Source organism: Zonotrichia albicollis, chromosome 2, assembly GCF_047830755.1.
Source record: "Zonotrichia albicollis isolate bZonAlb1 chromosome 2, bZonAlb1.hap1, whole genome shotgun sequence".
NCBI lineage: Eukaryota > Metazoa > Chordata > Aves > Passeriformes > Passerellidae > Zonotrichia > Zonotrichia albicollis.
In genome coordinates, this window is record NC_133820.1 from 65,236,793 (window position 1) to 65,257,698 (window position 20,906).

At 36.2% G+C, this 20,906-nt stretch overlaps 1 protein-coding gene across 2 annotated transcripts in view; it reads left to right on the top strand.

Moving 5' to 3' along the window:
- The window catches only part of COG6 (component of oligomeric golgi complex 6), a 56,232-nt gene that overhangs the window by 13,933 nt on the left and 21,393 nt on the right, over window positions 1-20,906 (top strand). For both annotated transcript variants that reach the window (XM_026790625.2, XM_005482425.4), the window contains exons 5-13: window positions 904-1,015; window positions 2,821-2,903; window positions 3,142-3,212; window positions 4,332-4,425; window positions 9,112-9,240; window positions 9,348-9,439; window positions 13,720-13,784; window positions 17,588-17,679; window positions 19,350-19,467. In XM_026790625.2, the coding sequence (XP_026646426.2) occupies window positions 904-1,015; window positions 2,821-2,903; window positions 3,142-3,212; window positions 4,332-4,425; window positions 9,112-9,240; window positions 9,348-9,439; window positions 13,720-13,784; window positions 17,588-17,679; window positions 19,350-19,467 (856 nt within the window). The remainder of the gene's footprint in view (window positions 1-903; window positions 1,016-2,820; window positions 2,904-3,141; window positions 3,213-4,331; window positions 4,426-9,111; window positions 9,241-9,347; window positions 9,440-13,719; window positions 13,785-17,587; window positions 17,680-19,349; window positions 19,468-20,906) is intronic.

Genomic DNA, 20,906 nt, shown 5'->3' on the forward strand with positions numbered 1-20,906 from the left:
AAAGCTTTCTTTTCAAGCTTTGATCTTGCAAGGAAATTTAATTGTACAGTATATAGAAGTATACTTGCCCCTCTTACTACCCTGTAATAACAATGTATTTGTCTTTTAGTAATTATATCACATTGAAGTTGAAATTTTCTTAAAGGAATTGAGCTTTATTGTTCTGCAAATAACTAATTGGTGCCTTCTCAATGTCCTGAAAAAGTAGTCTTTATTTCCAGGAATACTGTGTGCTCAAACCATAGTTCAAGCAAGTTTTCTGTTGCTACAGGAATCCCAGTCCATTCCATTTGGGTCCTCCTGTGGTTGTAAGGAGTGTGACAAAACATGTGCAGGAAAATGCTGCCTATGAGACGGTGTTTGCATATTGCATCCTGGCTGTGTTTATTTCAGAAACAAGAGAATTAGCCATTGCATTTTGATTGCTTGTGACATTAGTAAATTGATATACCAACTGCATGGTATTACAAAGAAATGGATCTGGTCTGCAGAAAAGTAGGTTAATGTAAGGTTAATTTTGTAATTTTGGATGCTGTAGGCTTTTCCTTTCCTTAGTGATTTGGAAAGGTAATAACTGCAAGCATTACAAATGTGCAAGCACAAAGTATCTGGATTAGATAACTTATGGTACAAATGCTGAAGGAATATTATTTTGAAGAACTTAGTAATTTTCAAATGTGTTGAAATACCTCTATATTGTCTTTACTAAATAATATGTGTAAGCTTAATAGAAAGTCTTATGTGAAAAAGCAACTCTAGTGTTTGATGGCAAAAATGTGCTATTATAATTTAATAATACCAATTTCTGATGCTGATTTGTATTTTGGAAGGTATAAATATCAAAAATAAGTCTTTGAGATAAGCATAAAAAGCTAATATCCTCTTCACTTTGTTTTATTTCAGTCAGAGATTAGAAATGAAAGCACAAGTTGCAGATGCATTCATAGCAAAATTCCAGCTGACACCGGATGAAATGAATCTGCTTCGAGGCACAAAAGATGAGCCAATTACTGAGGTAGCTCAATGAACATTAAAATCTTCACCTTGAACTAAAAAGTAGAAATGCCCTAACTGAATTGTACATGAGATACTACTTTCCATTTGTAATTTAATTTTTTATGGACGAATGTACCTTTTTAGAGAATGGTGAATTTCTGATGAGTTTGAAATGAGTGATGAAAGATTCAAGTAAAGAGACAGAAAACCAACATTAAATTCTAGTTTGTGTAATGATGTAATGAGTTTAAAGCAAGTGAGCTCTCATGTAATCAGTTTGAGGCAAAGTAGTTTTCATATGGTTCTACACTTCAAAAAGACCTTTATGAAGTCTTAATTTTCAGTGAAGACATTTTAAAACTTCATGACACTCAAAGCAGATGAGAAGCTTGCAGCTCTCTAGTACTGCCACTGTGCACATGTGTGTGCATTTTGCATATTCATGTATATAGGTATTCAGTGACTTGAGACAATAGGAGCTGAGGCTTTCCCTCAATGTTATTTGCTTGCTAAAGATACTAGGTGCTGATTCACTTCAGCCACCTTCCAAAATAAGTTTTGGAATATGACATGGTTTGAATAAGAAAGAGTAAAAGGAAACTTGTTCTACAGTAAAAGCAAACTGAATAATGAAAGAATTGAGTATACCAAATAGACTTTTTTATCATTGTAGTTGCATGGAAAGCTGCATGTAGTTTATCAGCAGGTAGTCCAGATTTATCTCATTTTCACAGGCATCCTGTTTGCATTAAAAGCACTGTTAAAAACATGGAACTGATAACCATAAACAGTGCTAATGAAAGCATAAATAGAATGTGCTAAATAATTGTGCACTTGAGTAATTGCTGTATGCTTTTGTACCACTATTGCCAGGAAAAAACATTCAAGTTTCTAGGAAGCACCTATTGCAATGAGCAATGACAGCAGCGCTGTGCCAGTTACTGTGTGATTAATTTGCAGCCAGCAAGGTCCTTTTGGAACTTAATCTAAAAATGTGCATAAGTAACTGAGATAAAACAGTTCTTCTGCTTTGGTTGGTAGACTTCATTAACATCATGTGTGTGCATTTCCCCTAGGATAGAGTCAACCAATGTCCTTAAAACACCTTTAGTCAGACTTGCGGCTTGGAAATTTTCATTTATCCCAAAAGAAGAGTGCTTTGGGTTTTTATAGTCATGGTCTTTAACACAGTTGATGTAAGGCAGTAGATTAAATTGCTGGCCTTTTTTACTTAGAATATGTCTATTTTTATGTGACTTGAACCAGAATGAACGTTCCTGAGCAAACTGTGTTCAAATCAGAAAAGATGTAACAAACAGTTATATCTGAAATGCTGGTCTCCTCCAAGGCATTTTAAATATGTCTTCATAGGAAGGCCTGTTTGAAAATGTTACTGGCTTTCTATTTGCACTCTGAAACTAACAAAGTAACCTTTTTAGCCGTATGTACTTGTCTTCTAGGCTTTAGGTTTGTTTTATTTTTTTTTTTCCACTGCTGCTGTTGAGTTACTCCACAGAGAAAGGTTATTCTGGAAAACCTTAGTCTGGTCAATTGCAAATGTTTTTTTTAATTTTTTTTTTAAAGAAATAGTTATCCCATTTCGTGAGTACAAAAAATATCAACCTGCAATCGTTGTACTTCACAATGTTTCATTTTGCTCCTTAGTTTCTAACAGTAATGGGAGACAGTGATGTAATGCATAGTGGTGTCCTCAAAAATCTCCCTAGAGTTAATGGGTGTGAAAAACACATACTTTACAGGACAGGTCAAGAAGAAATTACTGCTTTTACACGCTGCTTGTATTTTGTTTTTCAATTTATTTAGGATTTTTTCAAGGCTCTGGGACGAGTAAAACAAATTCATGATGATGTCAAGATTCTCCTCCGAACAAATCAGCAAAGGGCAGGGTGAGTCCTACTTAAATGAGTGCAAGAGAGCCATTTACAATTAAAAGCAGAAATTAAAGCAAGCTCTCATTCTTTGCTTCATATGACAGAATATACACGGAAATATACAGAATATTTCACCAAAAAAAATTTAAAATACTCAAAATTTTAATAATGATATGTTGAATTTTACTTGAAGTGCCTTTGCTAGTACTGTCTAAAATAGAATTTGTAAATACACTTTTTATTTGTCTTGTAGCTTGGAAATTATGGAACAGATGGCTTTACTGCAAGAGACATCTTATGAACGACTTTACAGATGGACTCAAAGTAGGACTAAGAATGTTTTTATGTTTATGATTATTATGATGATGATTCCTATAATTCCTTCATGTGGATTGAACTTAGCACAAACCCCTTCCAAGATATATTAGCATTTTGGTTTCCTTCTTAGGGAGCCAAACTGTTAATTGGCAATTCTCTAGGTTTTTGGGTCAATTTCATTATTATAAAAGTGGATTATTTATTTGTGTTTTTAGTAGATGGTTTTCCCCAAAGAACAACTACTACAGTTTGGTAGTCCAAACAAAATTTTAATTGTATTGAATTTCATTTTCTTGCGAGTTAGAGAGAAGTTGTTGGTTTTAATGATTTGATAGTAGGATCTAGTTTAGTGGGAGGGGTGGTGGGTTACTTTTAGAAAAGAAAAAATCCTTTTGTTAGGATGCTCTTTTGAATGATAGTAGGCTTTTTTTTTTTTTTTTAATGTGTACTCTGGATGTAGTCATCCAACACCTTGATAGCCTCAAATACATCAAATATACTTGCTCTTCTCCAAAGCAAAAGACTGTCTCACTGACAGTAAGATTCATGGGGAAAAATTGGTGCAATGTGACTTTTATATTCATTAGCTGTTCCTCAGTGGACGCTGAAACCTCAAATAATAGTTGTGGTTACACCCTTATGAAAAGTCATAATTTTTCTGTCAATGTTTATCTAGTTTATATGATTTCCACATTCTTGCCTGGAATATAAAAGATTATATAGTTATTTTGATGAAAGAAAAAATAACAGAATCAAATGGCAAAGCAAACAGCTTGCTTAACTAGTTGCTCCATTTTTTCTTAGTACTTTACCTGAAGTGTGGTAAACAGTTATAAAGGAGCCCAATGAAATTCCGAAGGTTGAATGAGTCAATATTTGTATGTGGGCATGAAAAAATAATAAACTTCCTTTAATCATTTTTATTGTTGAAATTGGTGATGGACATGCATTTTATAGTACTCCCTGCAGGGAATTTAATTGTATTAACACTAACTAGCCCTGGTAGCATATTCTGAAGTCTTCAAAGTGAAAAGCCTTTGAGTTTTTATCTTTTTTTCTTGTTTGACAGCTTGTATGAAATGTATTACAGGGTAAAGAGTGTGCTTTTGTGTTGGTATCTTATAGATGAATGCAGGACATTGACACAAGAATCATGTGACATTTCTCCAGTTCTTGCTCAAGCCATGGAAGCCTTACAAGATAGACCTGTCCTGTACAAGTAAGTGTTTGCTATCTCTAACAGAAGCTGGTATTTTGAGCTTATAAAACTTAAAGATGGGCATGAATTACAGTGCCAAGACTGGTGGCACTTTGGTCCTGTGCCAAATTCAAAACTACTCAGAAACCTAAGTTATAAAGCATGATATTTTGACTGTTTTAAATTTCAGAAGTCTTTCTGACATAATTATGATACAGGAAATGTCATTGGACTTTTCTAACTTAAAAGTTTCTAATTAAAGTAAAATGTCAGACTGTTTTAATTTAAATTAATTGTGAATTCCTGTGCTCTCATTCTAGGATTTTTCTGAAGTAAAAAAATCCTGTTCAAAACATGTGATTGTATCTTTTGAGTCCCCAAAGTAAAAATTTGGTAAAGGCTAATTACCTCTTACTGAAGTGCCTGTGGTAGTAAGAATGTCTTCCATTATGAGTTATACAGTAATCTATTAAAAAATCCTACATATGGACCTCTAAAGTGTAGAAGGTATTTATATATCTATATCTGTGTAAAATACTCCTGTTATTCTGAATTTGCTGGTGTTGAAGTAAATGAAATGGTACTTAGGAGAGTAAACCACCAGATGGCACTGTAAGAACTGTTTATTGGGGTAACCATCTCTGAAGAGGTTATTTACTCTTCTTTGGGGTTTGGGCTTTTGGTTTTCGTTGGTTTTTGTTTGTTTGTTTGTTTTGTTTTGTTTTTCTTTTTTTTTTAATGCATTCATCACATTTTGCTACCATTGAAAAATTGCTTTCCGCCACAGGTATCCAGGGCAGCCTTTCCAAGGCCCACGCCTGTCTTTAGGAGTGTCAGTGTGAAGGTGTAGGTACATGATGCTGTAAAGTTTCTTGGAGCCCTTCACAGGAAAAGTGCATGGGGGATGTGGAGCTGAAAAGTGCTGTCAGTGTGAGAGAAAGCTCAGAGCTGGACATGCTCAGTCAGCTCTGCTGGTTAACGTGAGGGAGAAGTGGTGTCGCTTGACCTCCCCAGCTTGTTGGATGGTGTGTTGCAGTACTTCAGGGCATAGCTGGGAATTGGAGTCCCTTCTTGCATTCTCTCCCCTACGCCCTCTTTTATAGCTGCAAAAGATCAGTCACTATGATGTTCACAACATTTTATAGGATTCTTTTTAGATGCAGTTTTATTTTCTGTAATAAATACTTTGTTGAATTATGATACTTTGAAACTTCATAAAATCATTGTTTTGCTTTCTTACTTCAAGGGAAGAAAACCCCATCTTGTGTATAAATCCACTGCTGGCCAGTTTAAAATGAATCTGCAAACGATAATTTTTTTTCTGACACTTCTGTCACAAACAGCAGTAATAGTATTAACAAAGATAGAATTTGATTGGTAAGACCTTTCCTCTGCCAAAAGGGCAAAAAGCCCCTGTTACTGTAGATGATGCAGACACGTGTCTCTCATCTTAGATTATCAAGCTTAATTACTTGCTACAGCATATTATCAAAATTGCAGCACTGATGCCTTACATTTTAAATCTCAAGATTTAGTTTATTCCCTTATAAAAATTTTTGTATACCTTTAAGCAACAAATTGCTGAGTTCATAATGTAGAAATTAAGTCACAGGAGAAAATAATTTTAATTAGTTTTTTTGTGTATTAGCACTCTTGTGTGAACTAAACACTTTCCCTCCAAATCACTGCCCTTGCTTCTGATAAAGATTGGGATTCACTTGGGTGAAAGTGAGTAAGATGGAGAAGGATGAGAGTTTAGAACCAACTCTACAAATTCTTGTTTCCTTATATTGACTTACCAACTAAAAGTATCAGAAGGACTGCACTATGGATGGACTTTTTGGAACTGCAGTCAGTAGGGGATGTAAAAGAAACATTTCAAAATGGTTTTCACTTCCTGGCTCTAACAGAAAAATTGAGAACTGTTTCCTAGAAAATGCACGGAGACATAGCTGAAAGCAGTGTTCCTCTTCCATCATCCACACAGGTTTCAAAAGGTTTCTTTCTTCCTCTTTCCCCAGTGATCATTACTGTATATTTTAAACATTAAAGCTGGATTGAAAAACATCCAAATGTTTTCTTCTCCAAACATGAGTATGTGTAATAACATAGTAGTAAATACTGTGTTCTAGTGTAAATAATAGTTATTGCCGAATTTTTTAACATGTAGCATTTTATAATGGTTATACCCTGTTCTACTGAGAGCAAAGGGAAAATTAGTAGTTTCCTTTTAAAACAAAATTATCATTTTGAATGCTGTTTTCAGAACTAATAATGATCACAAGATCTGTTTCACGGCTGTATATTTAATGATCTATTGTATAGCCGCTTGTTAGAGAGGAAAAAAAGGGCAAACTGGTTTCTAGAGATGCTTGAGATTTTTCACTCCAGTACTGCTCCTTCTAGACAGTGGGCAGTTGTCAGATGCTAGATCTATTCTACTTTTAGTTGCATTATTTTTGTAAGTAGTAATTTATTAGAATTTTTGTTAGACTTCTATCAATTGCAGATATTTACTCTCCAGCTTAGCAAGTACAGTGTATGAGGAAAAACACTTCCAACAGAAATTTCCAGATTTTTCAGTGTGCTCTTTCCTCACCTCTTTAATAGAATAATTAGGATTGAAAAGAACAAAACTGAAGGTTTCCTCTGACTTTTTATAGCAGAGTAGAAATCTAATTGAATTAATGCCAAACATTTTTGAAGCCATGTATTTTTTTCTTTTATATTTTGTTCTCTACATCTATTAAAAGTGAATGTACTGCTTATTAAGTGCAGACTTAAATAAGTCAGTGAATAAAATTCTTTTTATTAGTATTATATTCCTCTGCTGAGTGTCATTGGTAAGTGACACCATGCTCACTCATTGACAATTTTCAGTTACATTGGAAAAATAAATTGTAACATGTATTTTCTTTCTCTCCTTTTTAGTTTGTATGTTCTTCAAACATACAAACTTAAATTAGTTTAAAAAAATAGAAGTGTTCTATGGCTTGCAAATATAACTGGGATGTTACCAGCTTTCATTTCCCATCCTTCACTTGCTTTCATGCCTCAATGCCAGCAGAAAGGTAGCCTGCTCTAAAAATTAGCCGTGTGTAAGTTATCAGCACCTCCTCTACCACCAGCAAGCCATTGAGATAATACATTCTGGGCTGTAATTGTTCATCCATTAAATACCTAGTTACAACTGCTTTGATTAAAGTCAGTGAACAACTGTCAGATGAATATAAGTCTGTTCCTGCTAGTCATGTGGTAGCCTAGAAGGCAGAAGCCTTGTGTTGCAGTGCAATGAATTGCTGTGTCTGTCTGTCAGTCAGCTGGATCTTACGCAAACAGGAGTCCCACACCTGTCAAATATGCTTATGTGTACAAAAATTGAAAAGCTGAGTTTTCATGTATTTAATTCTGGGGGTAAGGGAATGGGAGAGTCAAGGAACAGTTCTCTTTAGTGTCTGTTGAGAGGAATCAAGAAGATCATGGAGTATGCTGAGTTGGAGGAGACCCCCAAGGATCATGAAGTCCAGCTCCTGGCCTTGCAAAGCACCATCCCCAAGAGTGACACTATGTGCCTGAGAGCATTGTCCAAACACTTCCTGAGCTCTGTCAGGTTTGATGCTGTGATCAGTTCTGCTGGGGAACTTCTTCCAGTACCCAGCCATGCTCTGGGTGAAGAACTTTTTCTTTAATATCCACCCAAAACCTTGCCTGACACAACTTCAGGCCATTCCCTTGGATCCTGTTACTGGTCACCACAGAGAAGAGATCAGTGCCTGCCCCTCCCCTTCCCCTCATGAGGAAGCTGTAACTGCAGTGAGGTCTCCCCTCAGTCTCCTCCAGGATGAACACACCAAGTGATGTCAGCCGCTCCTCATGCAGCTTCCCCTCCAGGCCCTTCACCATCCTTGTGGCTCTCTTTTGAACAAGCTCTAACATCTTAAAGTCTTCTTTATATTGTGGCACCCAAAACTGCGCCCAGCACTGGAAGTGAGGCTGCCTCAGTGCAGAGCAGAGTGAGACAATCCCCTCCCTTTCCTGGCTGGCAATGCAGTGCCTGATGCCCTGCAGGACACTGCAGAAGCAGTCACTTCACTTTCTTTTCTCACCCCCTTTTCTTTCTTCAGTAATATTAACCTGATCCTGGAAAGACTGTGGCCTCTGCCAATGCTCCTGTGTGGGAAACACCATGCCAAGTACTTCTTTCAGTCTATTTTGCAATGGTACCAGAGGAGGCACGCTAGAAAAAATGGTCAAATTCAGTAGAAAAACTCCACAAATAATAATGTGACAGGTAATTAATTTAGCCTGGAAACTAAGAGCTATCCAACCAAGAAAGAAGAAAAGGACAGTGTATATGTGTGTGTGTATGTATGTATATATATATATATATATATATATAAAAGACTATATATTGCAGCACCTGTCTGCAATATCAGAAGTCTCATCTGATCCTACACATTTGCTCTAGAGCAGACAGGCAGGTGACAACTTAAAATTTGTCTTCTCCTGTTTGCCAGATGTACCATAGAGCAGGATGATAGGAATTCTGACATCACCAGATGGTTTTGAATGCTTTATAGTAGAAGCATTGATGCAAGATTTCTAGAACTATAAAAATGTTTACTTGTATTAGCTGTGAGGCTGAACTAATCACCTGTGGTGAGGCAGACTGGATTTTTTTAACCTGTTTTCATGTTTCAATTACAGGTACACGTTGGATGAGTTTGGGACAGCTAGAAGGAGTGCTGTGGTCCGTGGCTTTATAGATGCTCTTACTAGAGGAGGTCTGGGAGGTACTCCCCGCCCTATTGAAATGCACTCTCACGATCCTCTGAGGTACAGTGCTAACAAGAATGTAATGAAATAACCCTTATTTTGTTGGCATTTTGAATTCCTGACACCATAAACCACTAATTTACACAGAAATTTCTGTCTTTGTGTAGGTATGTAGGAGACATGCTGGCCTGGTTGCATCAAGCTACCGCATCTGAAAAAGAACACTTAGAAGCTATGTTAAAGCTTGTGACTATTCAAGGTAGTACTGGTTTTAAAACATAAATTGTGAAGTGATAGTAAGTCTGTGATAAGAAAGTGTGACTGATTTCTTAGGCTGGGCTTCAGTTACAAGTCTAAGTTTAAATTTTCCTAAAAATAATCTCAGAATAGCTGGTGGTTGCATTCTACCAAAAGAGGGCCTGTAACAAAAGAAGAATGTTTCAAAATGCACTCATTTTATTTTACTGTACTTACAATAGATTTACATTAAATTTACAAAGGGACATTTTAGGGTATGGTTGAGAGTTGTTTTGTAATTTATATGAATACATATCTCTTTGAAAACATTACATATTATGTTGAGGATTTTCATTGTGCCTTTGCTCTTTTCTTTAGTTTTTCTTTTTTAAAAATATAATTCCTTGTTTCTGTAAGTCTCTGTTCTACAAGGAAAATGGAATTTTCATCTGTCATTTAACATCATTCCAGTTTATAGAGGTTGACATAAGCCACTCACAAATAGGTGGAGCTTTTTAATATGAAAACTCTCCTTCAGTTCAGAACTGCAGATTCTCATCCTTAGTCTTCAGCCCCTTTGCTTTGTTTTCAGTAGATTGAAGCTATACTTTAAAGACTTTTATCCTGTAGAAGCTTTAGTTTGATTTGCCACCATAGTTTCAAAGATATTTTTTTATAAATTAGCATGTGTACTCAATTGTAACAAACTCATTGTAAGAACTTACATGTGATAAATGTCTGATGAGCTCTTCAGACTGTATGTCTCAGTCCTACTCTGGGTTTTAAAGTTAATATGTATTCTGATTTTCCTTACTGCTGTAAGTATTAATTGCCTTCCCTTATTGCTGTTATATGAGAAAAGGAGGATGTTCAGGAACTGTTGTAAATCAAACTGGAGGAATGCTGGTTTTTAAGTACAGTTATAGTGTACTGTGGGAGTGAATTGAATACTGTTTGCTGACAGTATTTCAGGGAGACAGGAAAGCAGACCTCATGAAGGTTTTATGGGAGAGAAAAAGACATGGCAGTTCTTTGTAGATGACTGACCAATGCTTCTGCCTGTAACTGGGGAGCCCTTCAGGACAAGCTCCATTTACATGGAGGGTGTAAATGTGTCTGGTTCTGCTGTGGACTGGGCTTCTGCTGCTGTGCTTTGTTCTGAAATTCTCCCACTTCTTTGTGTAGTGCTTTGTTTAACTATGAAGTTCTTTGGCCTTCTGATAGGATGTTGGCCTGAGATAGTATGACCATGCAATGAGATATATTTAGAGCATTTCAGCCACAGAGCAAGATACTTGATAATATAGAGAATATAAATATTTGGGGGAGAGATTTTCAACAAAAAGTCACGAGGACAAAACCTTTTTCTGGAAAGACTGGTATAAACAAGAGATTCAGTATTTCAGTCTGAAGGAAAAATATGTTTTCCGAAGCTCTCCAGGAGTGGGTCTGCTATCACTGGTGCACAGTTTTCAAGAAATGTAAAGAGGAATTCTTCCTTTCATGCTGGGAGCAACAAACTGGGAGCTTGGGAGATGCTGTCTGTAACTGTTCCTCTGTGTTTTGGGGGAAATTTTTTTGATGACAAGGATAGTGATGTGATAAGGTCTGTAAGACAAAACAGTACTTAATAGGATACCACTGGATTTAACAAGAAACAGTTATGGGCAGTGCAACCCCAAAATACCCTGAGATTATCTATTCTTTATAAATTCTGGTCCTGAGTTGGTAGTTGGAACAGCATCTCTGGTACTGAAAAACTCAGGCTGAATTTTCTGTACTGTTGTGCAGTCTTTAGGTGTCTGGCTGTGCAGGCTAGAGTAAAAATTGAGTTAATTTCATGTTGCTATTTAACAAGTGGACATCTTGTTTATTTGCAGTTCGAGATAAGGATAGAGATATGCATCTTCAGAGTGCAGTGCTTCCTAACAAAATTTGAGATCTAATGTAAGCATTTCTGGAGACTTTCATCACAAACTGGGATTTTTTCCATTCCCCCATAGAGGGAGCCCAAGCAACTGCCATAGATAAAACACCTACCTGGCTGTCTGAAGTTAGGTCAGTCAGATGTTTTCACTTCAATTTCAACTTTAGTAATTTTTTACAGATGGAACCACTTCTGTTATTTTCCTTCAGGTGTGTCTGTCTGTACTGAATTCAGATTTCTGTTTAAATTCTCCTATAAGCTCTGTGTACTTTCAGGACTGTGGAGAATGTGGTAAATCTCAACTATACAAAAATTTCCTTTCTCAAAAAACAACCGAAAAAAAAAAGGCCACTTGTATACCTGTTGGTGGATATGGTCCCACTGCATGAAAAATTGTACATGTGGAACTTCTTTTTTTGAGAAACGTTTCCGTCCCAGTTTTTACTTTAAAGTGACCAAACTATGTAGCCCGTAAGCAGAGTGTGCAAGGATAGTTTTTAAAAGTTTTAAAATATTAAGTTTGCAAAAATTAGCTGTTTCAGATTAACCTGACCAAAAATGCTATTAAAATTTTAAGTGCTGAAAACACATTCAAAAAAGTTTAACTCTTTTGCTGGACAAGCGTAAAGCACCTGGTTTTCCTCTTCAGAGTTTAGGTATTCTATAGCTAGCAGGAGCCTCCCAAGAGAAATCTTCTCTTGCAAGGAATTGAGAATTGCAGGCATTTTAAGAGATGCAGTGGAAACCCATTCTTTGTGGAGTTACAGGAACCCAGATGGAGAACAGAAGCTAAACAAAGTCGAAAAAAGATCTCTCCTTTTATAGAAGGACAGTCAGAGAAAAATTATATATGGTGTAGCAAGGAGTTGGAAGTGTATCTTCAGTTATGAGCTGTATTCTAAAAGTTATTTTGGACCTTTGAGAATTGTTTATTCTGTAATTCTTTCATGTCAAACTTGCACCACTTATATAACCCATTCTGCTGGAAGATTTCACTGCTTTTGGAATCCAGAATTCTAATTGGACATGAAAATACATGCGAAGGCACAAGCATGTGGTATCTCAAAATTTTTATTCCATGTCCTTTAGTATTCGAGCTTGTATATTTTTTGAGCTAAAATTTTCATACCAAACAACTTGTTTTTAAGTCAATCTGGTCTAGAGACACTATTGCAAATATGTGCTAGGTACTTGTTACATTGATGAGCAGTACAAGTGTGACTGTTCCTACTAAAAAATGTGTAAACTGCTAAGGTCTATCTGGGAGCTAGCCATTAGGTAAAAGAGCGTGCATGCTGTGGTTTGTAATCTTGCTTTTTGCCTTGATATCAGTACTCAAGTATATACGTGTATTTTGATTACCTTACCAATTCAGTATGTTGAAATTCTTACAGACGCCACACTGAATTCAGTTGTTACTGCTTATATGGCTTTTCATGTAACTTGGTGTAAAGAGGCATTGGCACAGATCTCTGATCTTTCATTATTTTTACTCTCTGAGTTAATCTGTCTCACTCTGAAATAAGCAAAATATAGCTTCAGGTCACCTGATTTCTGTCACATGTCACAGTCAGTTTGTTTACTTTCATTGCATGGGTCCCATCCGAAGATGAACTCCTGTTGACAAGTTTTAAATTAGAATTAAAGTATTGCTTTCTCCATAAATCTGTTCTGAGTTGTTACTGAAGTGAGAGCTTGAAGATCTGTTGCTTTCAGCTTGATTGATTTATGACAGCACTGGTTGCCATGCAACAATTCATTTGTGCTTCGTGCTAAGATAGGGCAATATTCTCCTTTGTACATGGTTCTGTGGAAGATGAGTTTCAATTGCTGCTGGGGAGGAAGCGTTTGCCAGCGCTGCAGCACGCAGCAGTGTGGATGGAGGTACACATGTCACTTCATTAGTAGCAGCGCCACGAGCTCATCAGTAAGCAGCGCTGACAGACACATGTGTTTGCCAGTCAGGCCTTGCAAACGGGCTGTGCTGCTGCTCCTGGAGTGTCTCACCAGCCTGGTGGTTTTTTGGGTGTTTTTCTAGTTCAATTTCATGAAGTGCTAATATTGAGCCTTACTGAGATAGCTTCTTGCTAAATCATTTGCTGCTTCTACCTCAGATTCCCACGCACTGTGTTGCCCTAGGAAGCAATTGCATAGCAAAAGGTAACGACTCCAGGACTGTTTTGCCGTGCAGCTATTTCTTAATGGTTAGATTGGAGGTACAGTGGAGGTGTGAACTAGTTGCGTGGAGAAAAGAACACACAGTTCATAATTCTTTTTATGGAGGAGTACCTCCTACATTTGTTTATTTGTTTTATAATGTGAAGAAAAGAGAATTACATTTGCATAATCTTAGCATGTGTTTGCATTAACTATAGGTGTGGAAGAAAATATTCAAGAAGTAGTTGGACACATCACAGAAGGTGTCTGCAGGCCTCTAAAGGTGAAGTATTTTGTTTTCCTTAGCACTCTAAATACAAAAGCTGTTCTGTCATGTTTTTTCGGAACTTGTGCTTCCATCTCTTCAGTGTATTTTCATTGCCCTTGGTTAAGAATTAGATTGTTGACTTCTAAAATATTTTTTCTCAAATTAAAGATGCCTTTGTTCATAGATATCTGGTTTATAATAGTCATATAAGGAGGGATACTAGGATGCTAAATTTGAGTCTTGATTTTGGTTTACTTTTCCTATGTTGAAGAGTACTGATGTATAAAATTACAGCTTTGTGGTAAGTGTATGGGAATAGCTGTACTGGTGGTAGTAGTCAAATGAAAAATCCATGTAATTTACTAACATGTTTTTCATAGTGATCATTATGCTTAGGGAAGAGTGTACAGGTTGTGTAGTTGTGCCATACTTCTGTAGGATAGTTTCCTTGCCTGTTTGTGAATATACTAAGGACTTACTGAGCCATAACTTCTTTGTATATAATAGATTTCAACAGATGTTTACTTGCATGAACATGTCAAATTGATATAAACTATTGATATTCACAACGTATCCTTCAGGAGGGAAGTGAACATTTCAGCTCTGGTGTGAAAAGCCAGTTCCTTTTGTGGTTTGTGGGGTTTTTTTTGGGGTTTGTTTTAATAACTCCTGCTCTTGTATTTTAAAGACACCATGAAAAATTGTTTCCTAATTACCATCTTTATGCTACCTCAGTCTTTTGTATTTGTCACATCTTTCTATACTTGTCTTTTTTTCAGACTACAGCCTTAGTAAGTTTAGGGGACACATGTGATAGAAATCATTAATGATGATCCATCAAATGATTGCCTGACTTGTCTATTGTATGTGCTTCACTTAAGCACTGAAGTAATCAAAGTGATGAAGCTGATACCAATTATTGCCTGACTGTGCAGTGTATAAATCCAGGTGGTTTTAAAGCAAAAGCTACTCTGCCTCAATATGATTATAATAAATTTCTCTTAGGATTCTGTAACTATAACAACCGTATCCACTTGACAAATACTCAGTTTCAAATGTGAACAGCTAGTTTTTGGATACTGCATATAAGTTTGTGATAAGAAAAGGATAAGGTCTGGAGAGAGGTAAAATTCAAAAAAGTGCCATTTAGAAAGTCAGAGAATTACAGAAGAATTGAGATTAGAAAGGGCATCTGGAGGTCACTTGGTCCAAACTCCCAGTTGAGACTGGACCACCTAGAGCTGGTTGCCCAGGACTGTGTCCTGGTGACTTTTGAATACTTCAAGGGTGGAGGCTCCACAGCCTCGCTGGGCAGCATATGCCAGTGCTCAGCCACCTATCTGCACAGTAAAATAAAAGATGTTCCCAGATGTTCAGACAGAATCTCTTGTATTTCAGTTTTGTGCCTGTTGCTACAGAATTATGATCATCCTTCACAACCTTTTTGTTTTTGATGTGTTGGAAGACGCCTGTTCTAATAGGACAGTCACCACAGCTTTGTTTTTTTGAAAGATATTTCCAAACTTTCTGTACTCTTGAATCAGTTCTGTTAATACTGAATGCTGATGTTTGAGTCCAGTATTTCTGTGCATTCCAGCAAAGTAATTAGGAATGAAACTCCTGTGTAAGTCAGAGGAAGTTTTGGTGTTGATCTGAGTGCTTGTGATTTTTATAGTTAAATACACAGTAACTTTAATTTCAGTTGCCAAACTCTTTACACTTACATGCTGGTAGTCTCTTTAGAAATAATCCCCTGAAATATTGTTGTTGGTTAGTTACTGTGCTAGTAAAAAAAAATCCTAAAAGAACAATTAAAGACTTCCCATTGTATTCTGTATTTTAATAGAATGCAACTTACATTAATTCATTGACAGTCTAGACTTTCCAGTAAAAAGTATGAAACACTTATTGTTTCCTGACGGGAAAGGAAAAAAAAAAGTAGAAAAAATCCTGCCTGAGAAGCCCCCAAGCAGAAGAGCTTTGAGACAATGCATAATAGGTAATTAGATAATTACAAGCCACCATGTTCAGAGGAACAACAGTAACTGATTCAGTTTGGAGGAATCTTTTCTACAATATATTGTAGAATGGTTATGCTTACATGCAGTCTAAATTGCCCACATTTCTTACTGATAGTTGATTTGTGTTTTAGGCACTTAAGTGACTCTTGAATACTCCCTAGTGGCAAATCTTAGCACAGGCCTCTCATTTCAGTTGGTGGTAGGAGAATCCTAAAAAACATTTCTATTAAACTCCTCAGCTTTTCCATAACATTTAAGATGAGTTCAAAGCAAAATGTCTTTGATGCCCTATGTGGACTGCAGGTAGTCTTTTATAGTCAGCTAAGAACAGGATGTACAGGACTAAAAAATAGTAAGAGCTCTGAATCCAAAGTTTCCCCAAACAGATTAGGTTGTATCACTTGCAAATTTTGGCTCTCCAGTGCAGTGAAGACTTCTATATGGGAAGCTGCAGTTCTTCTTTTCCCACTTTGTCTTTTTAATTTTTATTTTTCTCTCGTGATCCTAAAATCTTTTTTTTTTTCTTTTCTTCTGCCTGTTCTCTTGTTCACTTTTTAATTATTTTATTTACTTTCAGTTACTCCTTTTTTTTTTTTTTGTTAATGTGTTGTTTCCCCTCTTTTTCCCCTGCCTGCCTTATTCTCTTTTGCTGTACAACTAGAATGTACTCAGTATTCATGCCCACAGGTAACACTGGAGACACTTTTAGGTGACACTGGAGACATATATTTGTATATAGACTTCTGTATGTACAAATACATTGAAGAGCAAAGTTCACCTTTGTGTTGAAATAAACTTCATGCATTAAGTATTGTGAATAAGAGTTAAAAAGTGTTATTTGCTGGTGGGCTGTGAATTAGATGAAAACTGAAAGGATTGAGAGAACGTAATCTTGGTTAGTTCTCCCTACAGCTGGCTCTAAGAAGGGACTGCAGCACATTGTGTTCTATTGAACAGCAAATAACTTGGGAGAGTGGGTGGTGGCTACTGATCTGTGTGCAGCCCTTGCACACTCAGGCATGTGGGAGAGCAGTGCAGGGATAAGTCACTGTCCACTCTGCTTCATAAGTGCACAAAGATTGACCCTAGAGCAGCTTTCTGTGACTGGATTGAGACTGTGTGTACCAAGGAGACAAAGGAGAGAAGACATCAGCTCTCCAACTGTAAAGACACTCAGCACCATTTTGTTGTGTAGCCAGCATATCCTGGTTGAGATAAACAATCAACATAGCTGGTTATTAGTTATAAATATTTCTAAGTAAGTACTGGTCGGAGATATATATGCTCTCCTTTCAGGGAAGAATTTATTCATCCAGGTCAAATTTGTTTCTTAGGCAAAATACCTCATATTTTGGTGTTCTGAATTTCTGCATGATGGTAGAAATCTACTGCTGTAGTTTAATGATTCTGCAGCATTGCAGCCATTCTTGCTGTTCAGTGCTGGGGAAGACTCCACAGTATGTATGTATTGGTATTAATCCATAAAATTATCTAAATATTTTTAAATTTCCGATAACATCAGAAGTCTGTAGGGACTGTAGGATTTTTGGAAGGGTTGTTGCATTTGTAGTTTTTTTAAGTGTGCATACACCTTTGTGTTTTCTGCCCAGATGCTTGGCAGCCCAGAAGCACTTCAGTTCAAGCCAAACATTAAAGCTAACTGGACATTCTCTTTTAAAATGTATTTCTAATTGAATTTATTTTTCAAAAATCAGAGATATATTGCCTATAAAGTCATAGAAGGCTGGCTTTCAGAATTTATGACCTGAAGAATGTTTGTATTTGTTCATGCTACAGGTTAGAATTGAGCAGGTGATTGTTGCCGAGCCAGGAGCAGTTTTACTGTACAAGATTTCTAATTTGCTCAAGTTCTACCACCATACAATCAGGTATGCAAAATTACAAAATATGTTAAAAATGCCTTTTTTCCCTAATTGTGTATGTAAGAACAAATTTGCTAGGAAGAGTACTTTTGTTGCTGAGTTGTTGCTCTGCACTATGACGTCAAGTAAAAACATACGGGATAATAAGCAGAAACCATTTACCCATTGCCATTCCTCAGTTGATATCAAAACTGCTTTGGAATACAGCATGAATTTGGCACAATAACTGTTTCTTCATTGTTCTGTGTAGATTCAAATAGTTTACAAAAAAACTCTCCACAACATTTCATATGACAAAGTCAAGTCCCCTTTGAGAAAATGTAAATAATAAAATTTCTTCAGATTTTGGGGGTTTTTTTGGGTTTGTTTGTTTTTTGTTGTTGTTTTTGTTTTGTTTTAAATAGTTGTGTTTTGATAACTTTTTTCCCCTAATTATGCACTCTCTTATCTCACTGTTGAAGGTACACTGATCACCTTCCAACTTCTTAGAAGCCACTAGGAATACAGGAACTGCAGAAAAGCCAGAGCTGCTAATTTATATATCATTTATATGCTGTGGCATATGCTGTAGTTCATGTTGGTGAGAAAGAACAGTAGGAGAAATATCTCCCTCCACAGCCCTGGACTGAACTGCTGAGAATCTGAAGCATTAGTATTACTAGTTGAGCTTCTCTGTCTGAAAATACTTCAGATGTTGAGCAGACTGGGATAAGTGGTTCTTGGGCACCTCCCAGCTTATTTAAATTCTTCAACTGTGGTGGCACGACTATTGTAGAACACATGTAATGCCTTTTCTTAATTTTATTGTACAAAAATTCTGGAATATTTTGGTCTTGTTTTTCTGTCTCCAAAATTAGCATTTCCCCATGGTTATGAAGCTTGGTTCAATTGAAAATATGATGTTAAAATGGAAGATCTTAGTCAGTCTTATCTGTTGGTTTCTGTCTTGTTAACAGCACAATGTTTAAAGACCACTGAAGTACCTTCTACTAGCTGAATAATTTCCTCTGCGTAGGGAAGGTGCACCTTACTGATAAAAGGAAAAATCAGTTTGGAAAATGATCTCTTAAACTCAAGATTACAATCTGAAAATTGAGATAGAGGTTTAGTCCTATTATGAACCAATGAATTTTCACTGACACTTTGGGACTTAAAAGTGCAATTCCTATAGCCAGAGGTAGGGTATATCTGTGAGAGGAGCATAGTCCTGTAGAGCCATTTAAGGGTTATGTGGTGTCTGGGCTAAGTGTGATAGTTTAACACTCAGAATTGCAAGGCATGAATTCTTACAGTTTTGGGGTTGCCCAGCATCTCAGTGCAGAAATGATAACAGGCAGTATGATAGAATATTGTTAACCCTTTTTGTTATGTAATTTGTTTTTGATAACTGAAGTAGATTTATTGCATAAGAAAGCAAAACTCTGGTAAATTTTAGTACTCTACAAAAAAGTGTGCAAGTTTGATAGCCTGTGTTTAATATTTGCTTAATGACATACTTGATGATGCTTGTTCTTACAGTAAGCTTATCTCTTAGCCACTATGGAGAATTGTTCCCTGTAATTATTTGTTCTAAATTTTAAACTTTGAAAATAATAGTTTTTAAAATTATATTTAAGTATCTGACTATCATGTTGTTTCCCCTTTAGATTCATTAAATAGTTTTAATTTTTTTTCAGTGGTATTGTAGGAAACAATGCAGCCACACTGTTGACAACAATTGAAGAAATGCATTTGTTGAGCAAGAAAATATTCTTTAATAGCCTGAGTCTTCATGCAAGTAAACTAATGGACAAGGTTTGTTTCAAAATTGTACATCTTTCATGTTTCAAAACATGCTTGCATTTCCCTTTTGTCTAGTAAGATTACTAGGTAAACAGCTGGTTTATATGTCAGCTTTTCCTAAAGTTGAAGTCTTGTATTTTCAATATTTTAGTCATAGAACTACATTACAAACTTGCTGTTTATATTTTAATTCTAATAATGGTGGAGGTTTTGTAGATAAGTGTCTAAAATCCTGTGGTTAGCAACATTCTTTGGCAGAACAGTTTACATATTTTTAAAATCTACAAGAAGAAACAAAAGTAGGAAATTTTCTTAAGTGCAGTAGAGCAAAGTCAGGCGATTGAGCTGTATCATTTGTATTAATGCATCATCAGATCAGTAGTTAATTGTGCATCATTCTTTTTCTGAAGTTTCAAGGTATATCCCAAAATGATAAGCTAAGTAAAAAAAAAAATTTGGGGCTTTTCTGTCTATTATAAAAGTAGTTTTACCACATGAAGATTGCTGTAACATTTGTAAATGCATTTCTAAATTATTTAACCTACCAAAAAATGGAAAAAAAAATTACTTCATTTTCCAGAAACTATTCCTTGTGCAGACTTGTAATTTGCTGACCACTCAGTTAGGTTTTCTGAGTTTTGTCAGTATTGTTCTGTGATTCCAGATGAGTTTTCTCATTCAGCAGAGTCTGTCTGGTCCTAATTTCCTGTCTTTCTGCAGGAGCTGGGGAATGACTTTCTCAAAGAAGCAGTTGTTCCTCCTCTTCTCTCCCAGATACCCCAGTGACCCCTTTCAGTGATTTCATTTGTTCATTGGTTACTCCTTAGCTGCTACCACCCACAGTCCATACTGCTAAAGTCCTCTAAATGCATTGTTGCTGTCAGGTATTTCCATTTGAATGCAGGATCTTATAGTTCCTTTGCTATTAATGCTTCTTCAAGGATCAGCTAAAGCTGTTCCTAAAGCATGCAATGGACAAGGACAACATGAATTTACCAAATAACGCTTTATTTCCTAATGTATAAGCTAGAATAAAGTTGTGTAAATTTTCCATATATGAAAAGAAATCAGTGATGGACCATAGCAAAAATGTATGACTGCTCTTTGTTTACAAAGTGCTTAAAAAAAAAAAAAAATTCTTGGCTTGAAAACATCTCTTTATTCATCTCTTTTTTATTTATTTATCCTGTTGAGTATTACATCTATACTTAATTAAGATCCAGCATGATTTTCCTACTCACATAACTCACAGTCTGTGAGGTGTTGTTTTGGGTGATACACTGTTTTCAGCTTGGAAATGTGTAGGAATCAGAAGAAGGATGATAAAGGAATTATGATCCCCTAGTCAATAGTGTGTGTTCTTTCTGTTGTCACTGTGAGAAGGTTGTGTATTCCTCTTTGCCCTTCTAGTTCCCCTTCCCTCAGCCCCCCAGTCTGGATGTAACTGGTTC